We start from the raw sequence: 18,423 nt of genomic DNA, 5'->3' as shown, positions 1-18,423 counted from the left end.
ATACAGAGACAATGATCTAGCAAGCAACTGACATCCTGAGGGCTCAGTAGCCTAAGGGTGCGGGAGAGGTCACATTCCACAAACAACGCCAGAAGCTAGCTACACCTAGGAACGGCCCATGGGACAGCAAATATCTCCCATAGCGTTGCCTCTCGGCTTAACTAACCTCCCCTGTCCAGGCTGCCCTGAGCTACGCAGCCCCTCCTTTCTGTATGTGGGTGGGGTGGGAGGTGGGCATCAGGAGTTCGAGATGCCCTCCACCAAACTCCTGCTCCTTTTCAGTACAGAAGGTAATTTCTGCGCTCCAGTCTGACTCCAGCAGGGATGTCTAGATAGCAGAGGCTGCATCGCAGCAGAGACTCCAGTGATGAGGCGCCCCTAGGAGCAAGTGCTGGTGACGTGGTCATTCTTCTAGAAATTCCTGACAAGCAGAGCCTACTACAAGGTAGGGACAACTTGGAAAGCGGGCAGGGTCTTTCAAAGGAGCAGTTTCATTACTAAAAGCTCTATTAACTCTGAGTCAATGTAGTTTTCAATTAAACTTATGCATTTAAAAAATACATGAATGGCTTGGTCACGTGCGTTCTTGATCACATGTGTCTGACAGACTAAGCTATTGCAAACAGCCTGGGCAAACTTGCCCAGCAAGTGAGGCTATAATAATGTCCGATGGCTTTGTCTGCTTGGCCATCTCCAGCTGCTCATAGTGTACCTGTGGCAGAGCCTTCAACTTGTTCTCAGTCCTGCGAGGGACATCACTAAAACTGTCAGAGAGGCGGGGCGTATGTGAAATACGCCAATAGCCAGGCCGACAGCATTTAGGCAGGAGGATCTTCTTGATTCTCCCAGACTGGAAATTCCCCTGTAACGGACCCTGCAAGCCTAAGGGGGAGAAACAGCTTCTGAAAGTTGTCCTCTGATAACCATATGTTCACCAAGGCCACGTGCACTCACTAATGCACATGGGTGTACACATATACAACAGAAATAAAATTAAGTATAAACCAGGAGTAAATTGGAAAATTAAGGAAGCTAGAAAGTATCTAAACAAGACTTTATATAGTCGACTCAGCCCACGGGCTGGAGAGGAGATAGCTCAGTGGGTAAGGACACCACCTTCTCTTCTAGAGGACCTGGGGTTGATTCCCAGCACCCACGTGGTGGCTCACAACTATCAGTAACCCCAGCCCCAGGGGACCCAATGGCACTAGGCATGCACGTGCACAGATATAGATGCAGACAAAACATTCACACATACAAACATACATACATACATACATACATACATACAATCTTAAAGGAAAAAACAAGCAAAACTGCCTGCCACTAATACACACACACACACACACACACACAGATACTTTGCTGTGTCAACCCAAAATGATGTCACACCATGACAAAGCCCATGTCATTGTCCCTGAGTCACTGTTATATCGGGCTCCAGTCAGGTCAGAACTGTTCCAACGCCACTTGAATTGAATCCAGAATGGTGCTCTTTACAGCCAAGACTCCTCTGTTCCCCTCTCCTCTGGAAACACTCAACAGGCCAAAACGTCCCCCTCGGTTCCCTCCCTCCCCTGCCCCCCAACCCTCGCGCCCCCCCAAGTTCCTGTTTACATTAACTAGCCTTCCAATACGCAGCTCTGGTTAAATTGCTGACTCACAGTGAGCCAGCAGAAAAATCAGCATGAGGACCCCTCTAAGTGCTTCCGGAAGGAAGTGGATAAGTAATTGGAATAGTAATTGGGAAAACAGAAATGAGCCTCCAAACCACTCATGGGACAGAAGTTTCCTGAGTGCACACCGTTATGCTATGGAACAGAAATCTGGAAAGGCTTAAAATGTTTATTTGCTGTATAATTGTGTAGACATGTGTGGACATATGTACCAGAGTGAAGATGCCCAAGGGGTCCAGAAGAACATGTTGGATCCCCTAGAACTGGAGTTGCAGGTGGTTGTGAGCTGCCAGTGTGGGTGCAGGATGATCTACCCACTGAGCCATCTCTCTTAATGCCACTGGACATTACGAAGACAGGAAACAGAGGCTTATGCAGTCCACACCTGTAATTCCAATACTCAGTGAGATGAAAAGATCGAGAGGCCAAGGCCATCCTCAGCTGGTTTGGGGCAGGCCTTGGCTGCAAGAGAAAGGAAAGAAGAGAAGGGGAAGGGAAAGGGGAAAGGGTAAGACAGGAGAGCCTAAGGGGCAACCCACTAGCCAACACTGTCAGTTATACTGGTGGAAGCCTCCGCCATGTGCGATACAGCAAGCCAGACAGCTCTCCTCTGTGGGAGTCAGTGTGGCTTTGTCCGTTCTGAGGTGGACATTCAGATGCTAGAAGCTTTGAGATACCTGGGGTTTTGCCTAGAAGTCTGGGTATTAGGTCAGATTAAAACAAAAATGACTGTAAAGAGAATTACAGATAGCCTAAGGGAACTCTGACATTCCTTGGACCACAGAGTTGTCTAGTTAGCCAACATGAAAGTATGCAACATCTTTAGGCTAAACACATATAGCCTTTTCACTCTAGCTTGCTGCTGGCATTTATATTTCACTGTTACCTTTACGTATGGATTAAAATCTACTATATTTAGGATTCTCTCTCTCTAGGTGTCAGTGGGATTTCAGTGGGGTGGGAGAACACATTAAAAACATGTCACAGTGTGAGTTGTAAGTCTTGGTTGGGAGTTGTGCCATCTACCTGAAGTTTGTCATCCTATGAACTGATTTGTTGGGTCCTCAGCAGTAGTCAGCCTTATTAAAATGTCCATATCATCATCAAATCCTTAGACACAGAGCTTTGACCTTGGCTCTGTCTATCTTGAGTATACGTTGTATACACACTGCAACTTAACAGTGTAGACTAGTAATATTTCTGAGCAGTTTGTATCTCCCCTCAGCCAGCATCCCCAGACAAATCTGCCCCTCTGTGCTGGGGATGCACTAAGATGCCTCAGGCACATGCCTACTACCTGCCACTGTCACTGAAGGCATCCTTGGGTCAGGGCTTCTATCCTGGCTTGATATTTCTAGGTTCGCTTTGGGAAACAGGGTACAGTGTTGCTTTGACCTGGGACTTCTCCAGTCAGCTGGGTACTCCAGTTATACCACAATACTACCAATGATAATTATCTCTAAACTAGAAATATGACAATTTTTATTCTCTTACAAACCCTAAAAAATCTTTTGTTTACTCTGTTTTTTCTTCTTCATAGAGGGCATGCATTAGTTTTATAATATCAATAAAGTAAAAGTCAAGAATATTTATATATGGTTATTATTAAAGAATCATAAATATGGAGGTAAAAATATATTATTCTATAAATGACAAGAAAAAATTTCCATTTAGAAAAAATATCAGTTGGACCTAGGCCTCATATGATGAACTGAAATAAATTTCCTTTGATTTTATGCTCCTACTTCTAAATATCTATCATAAGGACACTCAGCCCAGTGCCTCATTGCAATGATATTTCTTGAAATATTATTGATGTATACTAGAAACTAGCTAGAAATCAAGTGGATATCCAAAGAATAGTGGAAATGATATAATATAATGATGACAAAATAGAATACAATATTAAAATGTTTCGCATAAAAGCAATTTTAAAATGACTTACTATAAATGTGTAGAAAAGCTTGTCTTATGGTGCCAACTTTAAAATGTGACTGCAGTACATAGAACTAACGCGTGCAGAAAAAAAGATCGGAGGAAAGAGCGCTAGGCAATGACCTCTCGAGTGACAGGAATAAAGGCGTTTTATATTTCCTATTTTTAAAAATGATTTATTTATTTATTTTATGTATACAAGCACACTATCTTCATGTACACCAGAAGAGGGCATCAGAGGTCATTATAGATGGTAATGAGCCACCATGTGGTTGCTGGGAATTGAACTCAGGACCTTTGGAAGAGCAGACAGTGAGTGCTTAGTGCTTTTAACCCCTGAGCCATCTCTCCAGCCCTTAAACTGCCTTTCTTTTTCCCATTTTCCTTAGTGATATATAATATTTATAATCACAAAAGTCTGGTTTTTAAATGTAATCACAAAAAAATATAAAATTTCATTATAAATACAACTGATCAAATCCAGAGAAGGAAGGTGGGAAGGAAAGAAGGAGGGAGGGACAGAAGGAGGGAGAGAGAGAGAGAGAGACGACAGGCAGACAGAGAGAGAGAGACAGAGACAGAGACAGAGACAGAGAGACAGAGACACAGAGACAGAGACAGAGACAGAGACAGAGACAGAGACAGAGACACAGAGACAGAGACAGAGACAGAGACAGAGACAGACAGACAGGAAGAGGGAGAGAATATTATCAAAGAAATGATCCTGTCTTGGAGGTTAACAAGGGAATTTTGTTTTTCACAATCTTCCAGCAATTAGATGAGTAAAACTAAAAAAAAGAAAAAAAGAAAAAAGAAAAAAAAAGGTGGTTAGAAAACAAACACTTCCAGAACACCATAGTCTCACTCAAAGTCTCTTTCTGGTCTGGTCTATCCTCCCCTCCCCTCTCTTTTCTGTCTCTCTCTCCCCTGAAACAACATCTGCCCAACTGTCTTTTAAGTTCACACACACACACACACACACACACACACACACACACACACACACACACGCACACACACACCTCTGTCACTGATTTTTTGTGACCAACAACAGTTACTTCAAAGTACTCTATGCAAGCCTCATTTTGCCTCTGAAAGCCTTCCCTTGCTTCAACCTCACTATTCTCCACACGGTGTGGTAACTCAAACAAAGCTAGCAAGGCAGCCTGAAGGACCTTTCACCGTGTTACTTAGGCTCCTAAACCTCTAAGTAGCACTCCCAAAGTAATTCATACTCTGCATCAGGGAGACTTCCCACTGGGGTATGGGAAGACTGTGACTAATCTTCACTCACTCTTCAGCCTTACAAAAGACTGAGATGAACTTCCTGCTCAGAGCCCGCCCCTGGGTGTGGCAGCTTGCTCCTGCAGTTAATAGCCTGCCTCTTCATCCAGGACACAAGGACTTCACCAACTTCCTTAACCAGGACACAGACATCTACTCTCTCAGAAAGATTTCCCCAGCAACCATGGCTGCCTTTGTGGAGCTCAGTACCAAAGCCAAGATGCCCATTGTGGGTCTGGGCACCTGGAAGGTGAGTGTGCAATCCTGGGACACCTGCTTCTTTCAAGTGGGAAGGGGGTTTTGGGGGATGTGTTGGAACCGTAGAACCAGGACCCAAGTTGCTTTTGGCTTTTGTGAGTGCTTCAGGCGTCAAAGCTCTGACAGACTGTCCCAGGCAGTGATGCTATCTTCCCTAACAAGTGTCGCGTTGCACGCTGTCTCAGGGCTTGGCAAACTTAGCAAACTTTCCTCTGAACTTATAAGACACACAACATTTTATTAGTCTTGACTGTTGTTTTGCTTTTCTGGCTGAGTCACTCAGAGGCAGGACACTGAGCTCCAAATGACCCAGCTCCCCCTGGCTGCCCGAGGGCAAGGACTCCATCTGCAGCGTCTGGCCTGGGAGCCTGTGGGAAAGGCAGACTCTCAGACCCCGGCTCAGGCTACCGGCACCTGCACTTTTTGCCGAGACTCCATGCTGTCCCTGTGCATGTTAAACTCCAAGCACGAGGACCACAGAGCCTGGGCCCATGTCCTGCCTGGCTGCGTTACTCTCCTGGCAGAATGCCCCAAGGTCCATCCCATTTTCTGGGGAAGCAGATTTCCCAGCCTCTGTTAAGACAAGCCCAACATTGTCCCGGCTTCTAACTCTGCCTTCGCATTTGTTTCCCTCAGTGATAACACACAGGACAGTGGCCCGCTTGTTTCCAGGATTCTCTCTATTTGATTTCTGGAGACTGGACCTTACACTAGAGTTCAGGCCGTCCTAGAACTTACTGTGTAGCTTAGGTTGGCCTTCAACTTGCAATCCTCCTGCCCCTGCTCTGGTGGCTTAGCCTCTCTCATTCTTTGTGCTGTTTTTTTGTGGTGGTTTTGTTTTGTTTTGTTTTGTTTCCCTTTCAGTTTCTGTTTGTTTTTTGTTTTGTTTGTTTGTTTTTTTCATCTGCTCATGGGACAGAGGTAAGACACTATTTGTTTCAGCACTGGGTTTAATAAAATCCTACTTGAATTTGCTCCAAATTAGAAATATCACGTTCTACCAAGCCAACAAGGACTCTTTCCAGAAGAAAGTCTCAGAATTTCAAAGTTATGGAGAGCTTGACAGGGGAGTCGTTTTCACGACAAGGAGGTGGTATTAGCTCGAAAGAGTCTGTTCTGATCTGGCGGGGACTTCTGAACTGCGAGAGGCCATTTCCTGTCCAGGGAAACAGACTGCTTATCTCTCTAGTGCTTTCCTGTGTTTGACTCTTAACCAAGATGTCCCTAGATTGGGTGAGAGAAGGGTTTTTTTGTTTGGTTGTTTGGTTTGTTGATTGAAGGCTTTTTTGCATGTATGTTTTGAGGACAATTATGTCCCCCAGGCTAGCCTCAAACTCACAGTCCCCCTGGTCCATTGTTTCTCCAGTACTGGGATTACACACATGGGCCACCATACCCAGTGGTTTGGCTTTTTGTTAATAAAAAAAAAAGTTAATTATATTTCATTTGTGAGCGCAGCCCTGTACACTAGATGATGTATCACACACCGGTCATTCTTCACGGTCTTATCATGGTCTGGGGCTGAGATTCCTCGGGATCTCCTCAGAGTTCTATTTGGCTTTTAGCCATCTGTCATACTAGAAAAAGGAGATCCTTTGTTTAAGATCAGGTGGATGGGTAGACAGGATGGGTGAATATTACCCGTCACTTTTTCTCCTTTGAAAAGTTTGTTTTCTTCTCCAGTGTCCCTGAGCAGTCCAGTGGTTTGGCGACACTGGGCTGTGTGGAGCCTGTTGCTATAAGAGCACCCAACGGCGTTTTCTGTTGCCTTTCAGTCTCCCCCCGGGCAAGTCAAGGAAGCTGTGAAGGCGGCCATTGATGCTGGGTACCGCCATATTGACTGTGCGTATGCATATTACAACGAGAATGAGGTTGGAGAAGCCATTCAGGAAAAGATGAAGGAGAACGTTGTGAAGAGAGAGGACCTCTTCGTGGTCAGCAAGGTACAATGACCCACTTGGTGGGTGTCACTTCGAAGCACGTGGGAAGACTCTGGTCCCCACCAAGAGCCCTTCCCATCTCCTCCTAACCTCCTTCCTTGCTGTTGTAAAGTCTGTGGGTGTAAGCTATCCACACCTGAGTCAGTACTGATAAGACTCTGCTGCTACCAGGATGCTGCTGGTCCATCCTCCTGTGTCTGCTCCTTTGAGACTGCAGTATTCTTGACTTTCATGCCTTCTGTAAGTGAGATCTCTCTGCCCAGTCAGAAGCTAGGGATCCCCTCAGGGGTGAGTCCTGGGGCTGGAGAGATGGCTCAGAGGTTAAGAGTACTTACAGCTTTTGCAGAAGACCATAATTTGGTTCCCAGCACCAATATCAGATCACCCACAACTCCTGTAACTCAAACTCCAAAGAATCCAACACCCTCTTCAGGCCTCTACAGGCACCCACTCACGTCCATGTGTACGTGCATGCTACACATAAATAACAAATAAAATAAATCTTTTCACAAAGGCGATGGCCCTGAGCCATGCTAGTCAGCCCTGTGTTCTCAGCGGCTATGTAGAGAGAGCAATGGGCATGGGTTTTGAGTTTTTTGTTTGTTTGTTTTGGTTTTTTGAGACAGGGTTTCTCTGTGTAGCCTTGGCTGTCCTGGACTCACTCTGTAGACCAGGCTGGCCTCGACCTCACAGGGATCTGCCTGCCTCTGCCTCCTGAGTGCTGGGATTAAAGGTGTGCACCACCAATGCCTGGCTCAAGATAGCATGTTTTTAATATAGGAGCATATTAATATAGAAGAACATATGTTTTATATAGGAGTATATTTTTATCTCAATAAGGATGAATTCTAAAGTACTGTTTTAAAAAAAGAGAGAGAGAGGGGAGTGTAGAGTGTGAGATTGTTGACTGGCTATAACTAGCTGGAACATTCTGCCCACCTGGAAACTGCACCTGATGTGAGAGACAGACTCATGTACAAGGTGGCCACTTAATTCCTTGTGACTCACCATTAGGGCCTGACATCTTAGGGACATGGGACTATCCCCCTAGATAGCATCAGAATGCTAAGTGATCTAAGAAACACACAGAATGTTACAAGCATGGAAAAACATATCACCCTAAGCACTTAGGAAATGACCTCACTGAGCCCAAGGAACCGTGTGTACCAGATCATGTATGTTAATTAGGCAGTTTGGTTAAATATAAATCATCTGACCTGAGGTGAGATCAGACTGCACACCTCTGAGCAGGGAGGGTGAGGGCAGTGTGGCTCTTTCTCTCGGGTTCCTAATGCCCCTGCCGTCGCACTCTGCAGCTGTGGCCCACCTGCTTTGAGAGAAAGCTGCTGAAGGAAGCCTTCCAGAAAACCCTCTCCGATCTGAAGCTGGACTATCTGGACCTCTATCTCATTCACTGGCCACAGGGACTTCAGGTTTGCGCGCTCCTTGTACCTATCCATTGCCGCTGACACGGGGCTGTGATAACGGGGGGGGGGGGGGGGGGGGCGCGGGTGATCCTGTCAATTTCCTGTTGACTATGTCCATGGATGTCCTCTCGAAAGGTGTCCTGGGATCTGGGTACGGTGGCACACACCTGTAATCCCAGCTCTCTGGGAGGCAGAGGCAGGAGGATCTCTGTGAGTTCGAGGCCAGCCTGATCTACAAAGTGAGTTCAGGACAGCCAAGTCTACACAGAGAAACCCTGCCTCCCAAAAACTAAAACCAAAACCAAACAAAAACCCCAGCAACAACAACAAAAACAGTGTCTTGGGATGTTCTTGCATACTGTATTTCAGGGTTCAGTGTTCCTGCCCATCAAAGCATGCCTAGGCTTCTGCCCATCAAAACAAGCCTAGTCTCCTGCCCATGAAAGCATGCCTAGGGAATGGCTGAACCAATTATGGTGACACTTGGAAGTAGTCAGTTCACACACACACACACACACACACACACACACACACACACACACACACACACAAAGAATACACAAATAACCCCTACTCAGTATCTGGAACTTTGCTGCTGCTTTTGGCTGAGAGGTTGAGGGGTGTAAATTCTCAGGGTGCTCCCCTCATGGACAACTAGTGTGACAGTAGCTATCCAAGGTCTTGGCCTTCCAAGGACTGGATAGGGTTACTATCTTCACCAAACGATATCCTTAAGATCTTCAAATCTACCGCTTGCCTAGTGATCTTGAAATTAAAATTTCCTCCATGTTTATGTGGGTCCAAATACTAGTTACACGCTGTGCTAGTTTCCAAGGTGATGGAAATTCCCGATCGTGTCTATGATGTATAAAAGCAGATTTGGGAACCGTTTCAGCAGTTTCCATAATTAAAAAAAAAAAAAGATTTATTTATTATGTATACAGTGCTCTGCCTGCATGTACACCTGCAGGCCAGAAGAGGGCATCAGATCACATTAGAGATGGTTGTGAGCCACCATGTGGTTGCTGGGAATAGAACTCAGGACCTTTGGAAGAGCAGTCAGTGCTCTTAACCTCTGAGCCATTTCTCTATCCCCAATTACCATATTTTAGGATTTACCTAACCACAGTAGGTTGGGATAGAGAAGCTGATGAAGTTTTATGTCTGCAAGTGCGTCCTTCTCCAGAGCCTGGCCAAGTACTAAGCAAGCGTGGCTACTTGGTATTTCCTTGGCCTGGGGCAGTGCTTCACAGGAACAGGCACAACCAAGGGGTGTTTTGTTTTGTATTTACAGCCGGGAAAGGAGTTATTCCCCAAAGATGATCAAGGCAATATCCTCACCAGTAAAACAACGTTCTTGGATGCCTGGGAGGTAGGTTCCGGCTTCTACTGTGCAGTGGAGACTGCCCTTGTGTTCTGAGCAGGCCCACGTGCCTTGTGTGTGGTCCTTGTGTTCTGAGCAGGCCCATGTACCTTGTGTGTGCAATTCTGTTTCTGTGTTTCTCTACTTCTTCTGACACCTTCCTCACAGTGCTTGGATTTAGGGTTCAATCCAGAATCATCTACTGTTTGTTTGTTTTTGAGACAGGGTCTCACTGTGTATCCTTGGCTAGCCTGGAGGTCACAGAGATCCATCAGCCTCTGCTCCTATGTGCTGAGATTACAATCATCTGTGTTTTTTGAGGTGACAATAGGCCCTCAATCGAGACAGGAAATATAGTGTTCCTCAGTCTGTGGTAAACTGTTTTGAAACTAAGGGCAGGCACTTGGTATAGGGTATGGCCTTGGTTTGCACATATTAGCTGAGCAGCCTAGGGAAATTTTATTATGATTATTATTAACTTTGGGTTTTCAAGACAAGGTTTCCCTGCAGCCCTGGGTATCCTCGAACTTAGAGATCTGCCTTCCTTTGCCTTCCAGTGCTGGCATTAAAGGCATACACCACCATGCCCAGCTAGCCTAGGGAAAAAAATTAACTCCTTGAAGCCAGTTTCCTCTTACGTAGGGGCCGGTGGGAAGGCTCAGTGGTACAGTGCTAGCTACATGGGTGACCCAGAACCCATACAAAGCCAGGTATGGAAGCTCGTGTCTGTAACTCCAGTGCCCATATGACAAAAGGAAAGCAAGAGGATGTAAAATCCCTGACAATCTCTGGCCAGCTACTCTAGCACACACAGAGATGAAAAACAAGGAAACTGCTGGGCAGTGGTGGCGCATGCCTTTAATCCCAGCACTCGGGAGGCAGAGGCAGATGGATGTCTGTGAGTTCGAGGCCAGCCTGGTCTACAAAGTGAGTCTAGGATAGCCAAGGCTACACAGAGAAACCCTGTCTCAAAAAAAAAAAACAAAAAAACAAAAGCAAAAACAAACAAAAAAACAAGGAAACCCTGTCTCCTACAATGTGAAATGTGAGGAACAACACATGAGGTTGTCCTTTGACCTCTGCATACTTGTGGCATGTGTGCCTACACACACACACACACACACACACACATACACACACACATACACATGCAGAGGAACACACACATACACATACACACAGGCACACGCGCGCACACACACAGGAACACACACATAAGCGTGTACTCATATCATGTACACACTCACATAACACATTTTACTGATTTATATCCGTGAGGGTGTGACAAGGAACACGAGAGGTAACATGCTTGGGAAATGCTACTTTTCCCATGTAAACATGTTGAAGCCGATGACCTTGAGAATTGGGACGTGGTCAGGAGGTGGAACAGGGGTGTGGCATAATCAGAATTAGGCTCAGATCTATCTGACTCATTAGTCCAGCTACCAGAACCATTAGCACAGTGCTTTGCAGGCAGAGAACATATATGTAAACATGAGAAACACAAGTACTTTGCTTTTGAAAATCAAACCATGCACTCTGTCAGTTCTGCTCCTTTGAGAAGTCAGTCCAATACTTGATATACATAATTAATGTTCAAACACTGACTAAGTCATGGATGCTTTTCTCTAAAAATAAATCTCTGCCTGCCACTATAGCCTCTTGCAAACACCAACAGAGAAAAAGTAAACGAGCTGGTTTTAAGCGAGCCATGATAAGATTCCGAGAAATCATGTGCTGCTTGTCTCATTGTAAAGTCCAGTGGCTCAGGGAAAGAGGCACGCTGTGCTCTGCAAACTCTAGGCAGGAACCTCTCAGAAATGAATTATAAATACATGTTGAACTTGTGGCTGCCACTATCTGCTATATCATCACTTGACAAATTTGTAAATTGCTCATTCTGGGCAAATAATTATTTCAGTGTGTACCTTTTCTCAGGGTTAATGCAGTCACAGTTGTGGCAAATGGGAACCTGGCCAGATTTCAGACCCACTTAACCCTAGGCTGTGTGCCCTGCCAGGGTCTGGTGTCTGTGTGCTTCCCCACTGGAAAACAATTTGTCAGAGGAAAGTGGGGTCAGAACCCAGTTAGGAAGCCAGTTCTGACGACACAGGCCTGTAACCCAGGTGCAGGAGGTCGAGGCAGGAGGATCACAAGTTTGAAGCCTACCTGGGCTGCAGAAGAAGCTCACAGCTATCCTGGATCATTAGAGAGACCGTATATCAAAATTTTAAAATGAAAAGAAAAGAGGCTAGAGATGTATCCCAATAATAGAGTGGTTTCATGGCCCTCGTGTCAGCCCCACTCTCTCTCTCTCTCCTCTCTGATGTACACGCGCCCACGCGCGCGCACGCGCGCGCACATACATACACACACACACACACACACACACACACACACACACAGAAGTTTGGGAAGACAGAAGGCAGAAGTGAGTGAGCCTATTTGCTCTGTCTACTCAGATTTGGATGAGTGAGGGCAGAGTGCACATACTCCTGATAGCTTCTGCCCCTTGAAGGGCATCCACTGTCAGGATTGCCATTTCTTTTTAATGCTACAGCTCAACTAGAACCCGGAGGGTTGTTTAGCTATTCTTCTTATCTCAGGACCAAACCAAGCCAGCATCCCTGTCATCCTACAGCCATCTAAACGATATTCCTCTTGGCGACAGGGCATGGAGGAACTGGTGGACCAGGGGCTAGTGAAAGCCTTGGGCGTCTCCAACTTCAACCACCTCCAGATTGAAAGGCTCCTGAACAAGCCTGGACTCAAACATAAGCCAGTGACCAACCAGGTGCGTTCTGTGTGTGCAGGTCCTGCTCTGTGCCTGCTGTAACATTTGTGGGCCAGGGGACTCAGTCTTCTTCTTCTTCTTCTTCTTCTTCTTCTTCTTCTTCTTCTTCTTCTTCTTCTTCTTCTTCTTCTTCTTCTTTGGTTTTTTGTGACAGGGTTTCTCTGTGTAGCCTTGACTGTCCTGGACTTGCTTTATAGACCAGGCTGGCCTTGCCTTGAACTTATAGCAATCCACCTGTCTCTGCCTCCCAAGTGCTGGGATTAAAGGCATGAGCCACCACCGCCTGGTGAGTCTTCTTTCAGGGGCCAGAGTTCAGGATGCTTAGGGAGGTGGGAGGTAGACCTCTGGGTCTGGTTTGTAGCTCATCTATCAGTGGGTTGTAACTGGCCTTTGTGTTGGTCTCTTTTCTCTCTCTTTTTTTTTTCCTTTTTTTTTTTAAGAGACAGGGTTTCTCTGTGTAGCCTTGCCTGTCCTGGACTCTCTTTGTAGACCAGGCTGGCCTCGAACTCACAGCGATCCGCCTGCCTCTGCCTCCCGAGTGCTGGGATTAAAGGCATGCACCCGGCTGTTTTGTATTGGTCTTTTCTTGCTGTCTGAAGTTCCCTCTGAGCCTCTCAGAAAGCAGGCCTACTTCCCCAGTGATGGAGGTGTTCTCTCTTGCAGGTTGAGAGCCACCCATACCTCACCCAGGAAAAGCTGATCCAGTACTGTCACTCCAAGGGCATCACCATCACAGCCTACAGTCCCCTGGGCTCGCCAGACAGACCTTGGTGAGAGAGGGAGGCTTCAGAGTAGTGACTTTATTTTATCACTCTTTAAATTATTGTTTAATAATTGGTTATTATTGGTATACATGTCTTATGCGCCTGGAAAAAAATGTACCTATGGCAATACATCTGACACATCCAAATAGGATTGCATGGTGAGTGGAGGTGGGGGAAAACACTTTTTTTTTTTTAAAAAAAAGGAGACAAGGTGTCTTTTTTCTGTGTAGCCTTGGCTATCCTGCACTCGCTTGTAGACCAGGCCGGCCTTGAACTCACAGTGATCCATCTGCCTCCCGAGTGCTAGGATTAAAGGCATGTGCCATCACGCCCGGTTGTCTTACCTCTTAATAGTGCTTTGTTCTTGCTATTTAATGCACATTTTACAAATTCCTGAGGCTCCAGAGTCTATGGCTGGGACCACAGGAAAGACACAAAGCTTTCAGGTGGCTCCCCTGCCTCTTTTGCACATGGAGAAGGCTGTGATGCTCACTCAGCCTTAATACTGTCATGGAAATGGGGGTCATTGGCATGTAACAACTCTGGTGACTTATTCACTCCAGCTACCCTTCTGCCTTTAGGGCCAAGCCAGAGGACCCTTCACTACTAGAGGACCCCAAGATTAAAGAGATTGCCGCAAAGCACAAGAAAACCTCAGCCCAGGTCAAATATGGTGCCTCCTCCTCTTTACCCCACAATCCACTCTTACAGTCTTGTTTTATTCTTTGTGTTGCCTTCTTTTAATCCCTTGGAGAGAAAGAAATGGGAAATGTTAAGTCTATTTGCATCTCCAGGAAATAAGACTGGTATCAAACAAGGACCACTTCATCAGCTTCCTGTCATGTCCTCACCCCTAACTAGAGAAATCATGGTGTTGCCTTTAGGATTAAGGGAGATAAATAAGCCAGAGGGAGATGCAGAGATAATCCTTGTCTCAATTGGTTAGTTTTCTATTGCTGTGGTAAGACTCCATGACCAAGACAGCTAATAGAAAAAAGGGTTTATTTGGAGCTTACAGTTCCAGGGGGATAGGAGCCCGTTGCCATCACGCTGGGACACAGTGGCAGCAGGCAGACAGGCAGGCAGGCATGGTGCTGGCGGAGCAGCTAAGAGCTCACGTCTCAACCCACAAACAGGAAGCTGAGAGCACACTGGGAATGCCAGAAGTCTTGAAATCTTACCACCACCCCCCCAACCAGGCCACAGTTCCTAATCCTTCCTAAACAGTTCTACTAACTGGGGACCAAGTTTTCAAACACATGCACCTATGTCCAGGGTCATTCTCGTGTAAAGCACCGCGGTCCTCTCTTAGTAAACGCATGCCTTCACTTTGTGTGGACAGATTCTCATTCGGTTCCACATCCAGAGGAATGTGGCGGTGATCCCCAAGTCCGTGACACCAGCACGTATTCATGAGAACTTTCAGGTAAGATCCTGGCCAATCATCTGATACGTATGTGTGACGTGGAGACTCTCGTTAGCCTTTCTCACCGCCTTCCTGTATCATCTGTGTGTCATCCCTGACTTCTTGTGAGCTCTTGTGCCAGGGAGCTGGCTGCAACATTGCTGAGCCACAAATGGGCTGAGGGTGGGGCCCAGAGAAACCCTGGCAGCTCTGAACACAGGCGTACCCCATGCCACTGAGAAGACCCTGGCTTTCCCATGAGCACTCCGATCAAGAGCCATAGACTACCCTGCCCAAGTGCAGACTGTTCTGGTGTACACAGCAACCTTTTATGCCTGGAGACCAGGCATGGACTGGACTTGAACGGATGTCCTTCTGAAAGAATCCATGTGTCCCTCAAGGATTAGACACTGGACAGACTAAGATTTTGTGACTATAAGCCCAAGGCCTCCCTTTTTGGACTGAGCCCTATAAATAATTCAGTCTTAATCTAGAAAATGGTTTGTATGCAGTGTGAACCTCTGTGTGCATAGAAGAATGCCTACAGCCTCGGAGACCAGCCCTTTCCCTGCTGAGGCTGCTTTGGGACTCTTGCCTTCCAGGTCTTTGACTTCCAGCTGAGTGATGAGGAGATGGCTGCCATCCTCAGCTTCAACAGGAACTGGAGAGCCTGCCTGCTGCCTGAGTAAGTGCGGCAGCATTTCCTGAGCTTTCTGGAGCTGTAGGGGACTAGCTAGGAGGGTTGGGAGACATCCAGGAAAACGTCACCCTCAAACACTATGTTTCAGAAGTTGTGAAAGGTAAAGAGTCATGGGAAGTCATGGGAATTCATGGCTGCCAGTTCTCTGAAGTTAACCCAGAGAGCCAGAGTTTTAAGAAACAACATGCTGTTCCCTTGCAGGAGGCCGGAGCACTCGCCCACCTGCTCACTCACTTACCACAATGCTCCATGTGGGCTATGCTCTAGTTGTTTGGTATATAACACTGTACAAACTTCATGTTTCCCACTCTCGTATTCTAGAACTATCTGAAGAAGCATGTATGTCCGACAGTAAGAAATGCCGTAGAGAAAAATAAAGTAGGTAAATGGTGCAGGAAGTAGGGCGTGCTGGTGGAATAGATGCTGCATATGTGATGACCCAGGGGCAGTTTTGCTGATAAAGTCACAGCTGAATGCAGCGAGAGATGCATCGCTCGTGCGCGTAGTGTTAGGAGACCACCTTTCTGGGCAGTTTCAACAGTGGGTGCAAACGCCCTGAGGTAGTGGATTTGGGGCACTTGAGTGAGGAGACCAGGGCAGCTGCAGCAGATGAGGAAGGGCTACGGTGGGGAGAACTGAATTCAGAGAGGGCTTTAAACTAAGGACACGCAGGTGGTACAGGCCAAGAGGACTTTGGTTTTAGACTGGAATTTAGGAGCCAGGAGAGGCTGTGAGCAGAGCCTGCTGTAATCTGACATGTCTTAAAAGTTCTACACTGGTTTCTGCTCTGAGAGACCATAGGGAGCCTCCGATAATAGCCCACAGAAGAAAGGCTAATAATATGCGCTGTCTTCTGATAGTAAATAGCCAACTGAATTTGCCGAAACTTAATAATCAGGGTTTTGGTTGGCTGGTTTCATTTTTGCATGAGCAAATCAAGAACAGAACTGTCATTTAGAAGCCAAAGATTTGGCTTGAGATGTCTTTGTGATGCCTTTCAATTGACAAATAGATAATAGGAGATATTTACATAAATGAGTGGAGGCAATTGATTGGTCTACTCAGAAGTAAGCCCAGCTGGCTTCTAATCCAGACTTCAGTCCTTCAGTAGCTGTGAAGCCTTGGATGGATCTGTAGCTTCCCCAGCCCATTTCCTCATCTACAGAGTAGGGGGTGACCATACCAATAACAGCGAACGTCCATTGAATACAAATGTAGGTTTTATCAGAGATCCTAGCTCATGGCTTATCTTGCCTTGTTTAATATAACAACCAATCTGTTGATTTCAACACGATTTCCTACTTTTCTGCAATGAACTCAAACAGTATTTGTGAGGAGGCTGTTGACTGTGTGCCAGGTTTCTTTCTTCCTTTCTTTTCTTTTCTTTTCTTTCTTTCTTTTTTTTTTTCTTTGCTTTTTCAGGACAGGGTTTCTCCACATAGTCCTAGCTGTCCCAGAACCCTCCCTGTAGACCAGGCTGGCCTGGAATTCACAGAGTCCTGCCTCTCCCTCCCGAGTGCTGGGATTAAAGGTGTGTGCCACCACGGCCTGGCTGCCGGGTTTCTAATAACCTACCATTATGACCTTATTCTGATGTCCTGGCTACTGCATATTTCCCTGCCCTCTTATCAAATGCTCTGCTAATACATTTAAGGGGAAGATCATGGTATGGAGGGAGCCCCTTATATACCTTAGTTCCAGGGAGTGATCAGAGCCTGAGAAAGCACGCAGAAAGTACTTTCTTGTGTTTACTATATAGACATGCCTAGGCTGGCGACGTGCTAGGCTCAGCTGAGGTGCTTGTCCGGTATGTGTGAAGCCTTGAGTAGGATCCCCAATAGTCTACCAAACCAGGCCTCTCTCAAATTCGTGACCTCCTCTTCTCCATTCACCGTTGTTAGATACACACATGTTTATATATACACATATGTTTATATATACACATATGTATTCATAAGATATCAAGGGAGAGAATATGGGAGATTTTGGAAGGAGGAAAAGGGAGAGGGAAGCGACATAATTACAATAGCAATATATAAAAGAAATAATTAAAAAAAAAATACAGCCAGGCCTGGTGGCACGTGCCTGTAATCACAGTCCACTGGAGGCAGAGGATCGTGAGTTCGGAGCCAGCCTGGGATCCCTGGGACCCTATCAGATGGCAGCAGCATTTTCTCCGTGTTTGTTGCTGCAGGACAGTGAACATGGAAGAATATCCCTACAATGCAGACTACTGAGGCTGAACCACAGGAGCAGACTTCCTCTCTGAGATGCACACCTCTCTACTCGAGTGCGCTTTGAGCCAAGCCTACCTGACGTCGTGCTGTAGGCAAGGCTGTGTTTAAGGCCCTCGTGTTGAGCCAAGGGCAGACTGTGGCAAGGAAATGTGACTTGGAGGAGCAAATAGACATTTCTTTCACTAGTTTGATCTGACCAAACGTTTGTCACAAACCAAGAACTGAGGACAAAAAGATAAAATAAAGATCATAATATTTACAAACATGCCCATCACGTTCTGAAGTGATTTTTGAATGAGCAAACTTGTTGGGTCCAACTCTTTTTTTGAAGGGGGGAGGGCCAGGGGTTTCAAGACAAGGTTTCTAACGCCTTGGCTGTCCTGGACTCAATGTATAGACCAGGCTGGCCTCGAACTCACAGCGATCTGCCTGCCTCCTCCTCCTGAGTCCTGGGATTAAACGCATGCGCCACCACACCCTGTGGGGCCAATTCTTATAATTCACATTTTGCATGGGAGGAAATGGAGGAGGCGTAGTGAATCCAAGAACGTGCTTTCCTAAGATTCCTTTGTAAAGTGGCTAAAACTAAGTTTCACAGGAAGGTGCGCTCAGAGAACGCTCAAGGCAATTAGGTCGCCTC

The 18,423-nt window shown here is 46.3% G+C and overlaps 1 protein-coding gene across 1 annotated transcript; it reads left to right on the top strand.

Moving 5' to 3' along the window:
• Positions 1–271: 271 nt before the first annotated feature.
• On the top strand, positions 272–18,054 carry AKR1B10 (aldo-keto reductase family 1 member B10). The gene is made up of 11 exons (XM_084785235.1): positions 272–445; positions 5,006–5,145; positions 6,929–7,096; positions 8,410–8,526; positions 9,815–9,892; positions 12,555–12,677; positions 13,341–13,447; positions 14,023–14,104; positions 14,784–14,867; positions 15,449–15,531; positions 17,741–18,054. Exons 2-11 carry the CDS (start codon positions 5,080–5,082, stop codon positions 17,781–17,783), a joined length of 951 nt encoding a protein of 316 aa, XP_084641361.1. The 5' UTR covers positions 272–445; positions 5,006–5,079; the 3' UTR covers positions 17,784–18,054.
• The last annotated feature ends 369 nt before the right edge of the window (positions 18,055–18,423 follow it).

This window comes from Acomys minous, assembly GCF_964271855.1.
Source record: "Acomys minous genome assembly, chromosome: 6".
NCBI classification, from domain to species: Eukaryota; Metazoa; Chordata; class Mammalia; order Rodentia; family Muridae; genus Acomys; species Acomys minous.
The sequence above is the reverse complement of the archived record's forward strand: the minus strand, read 5'-3'. Positions and strand labels throughout refer to the sequence as shown.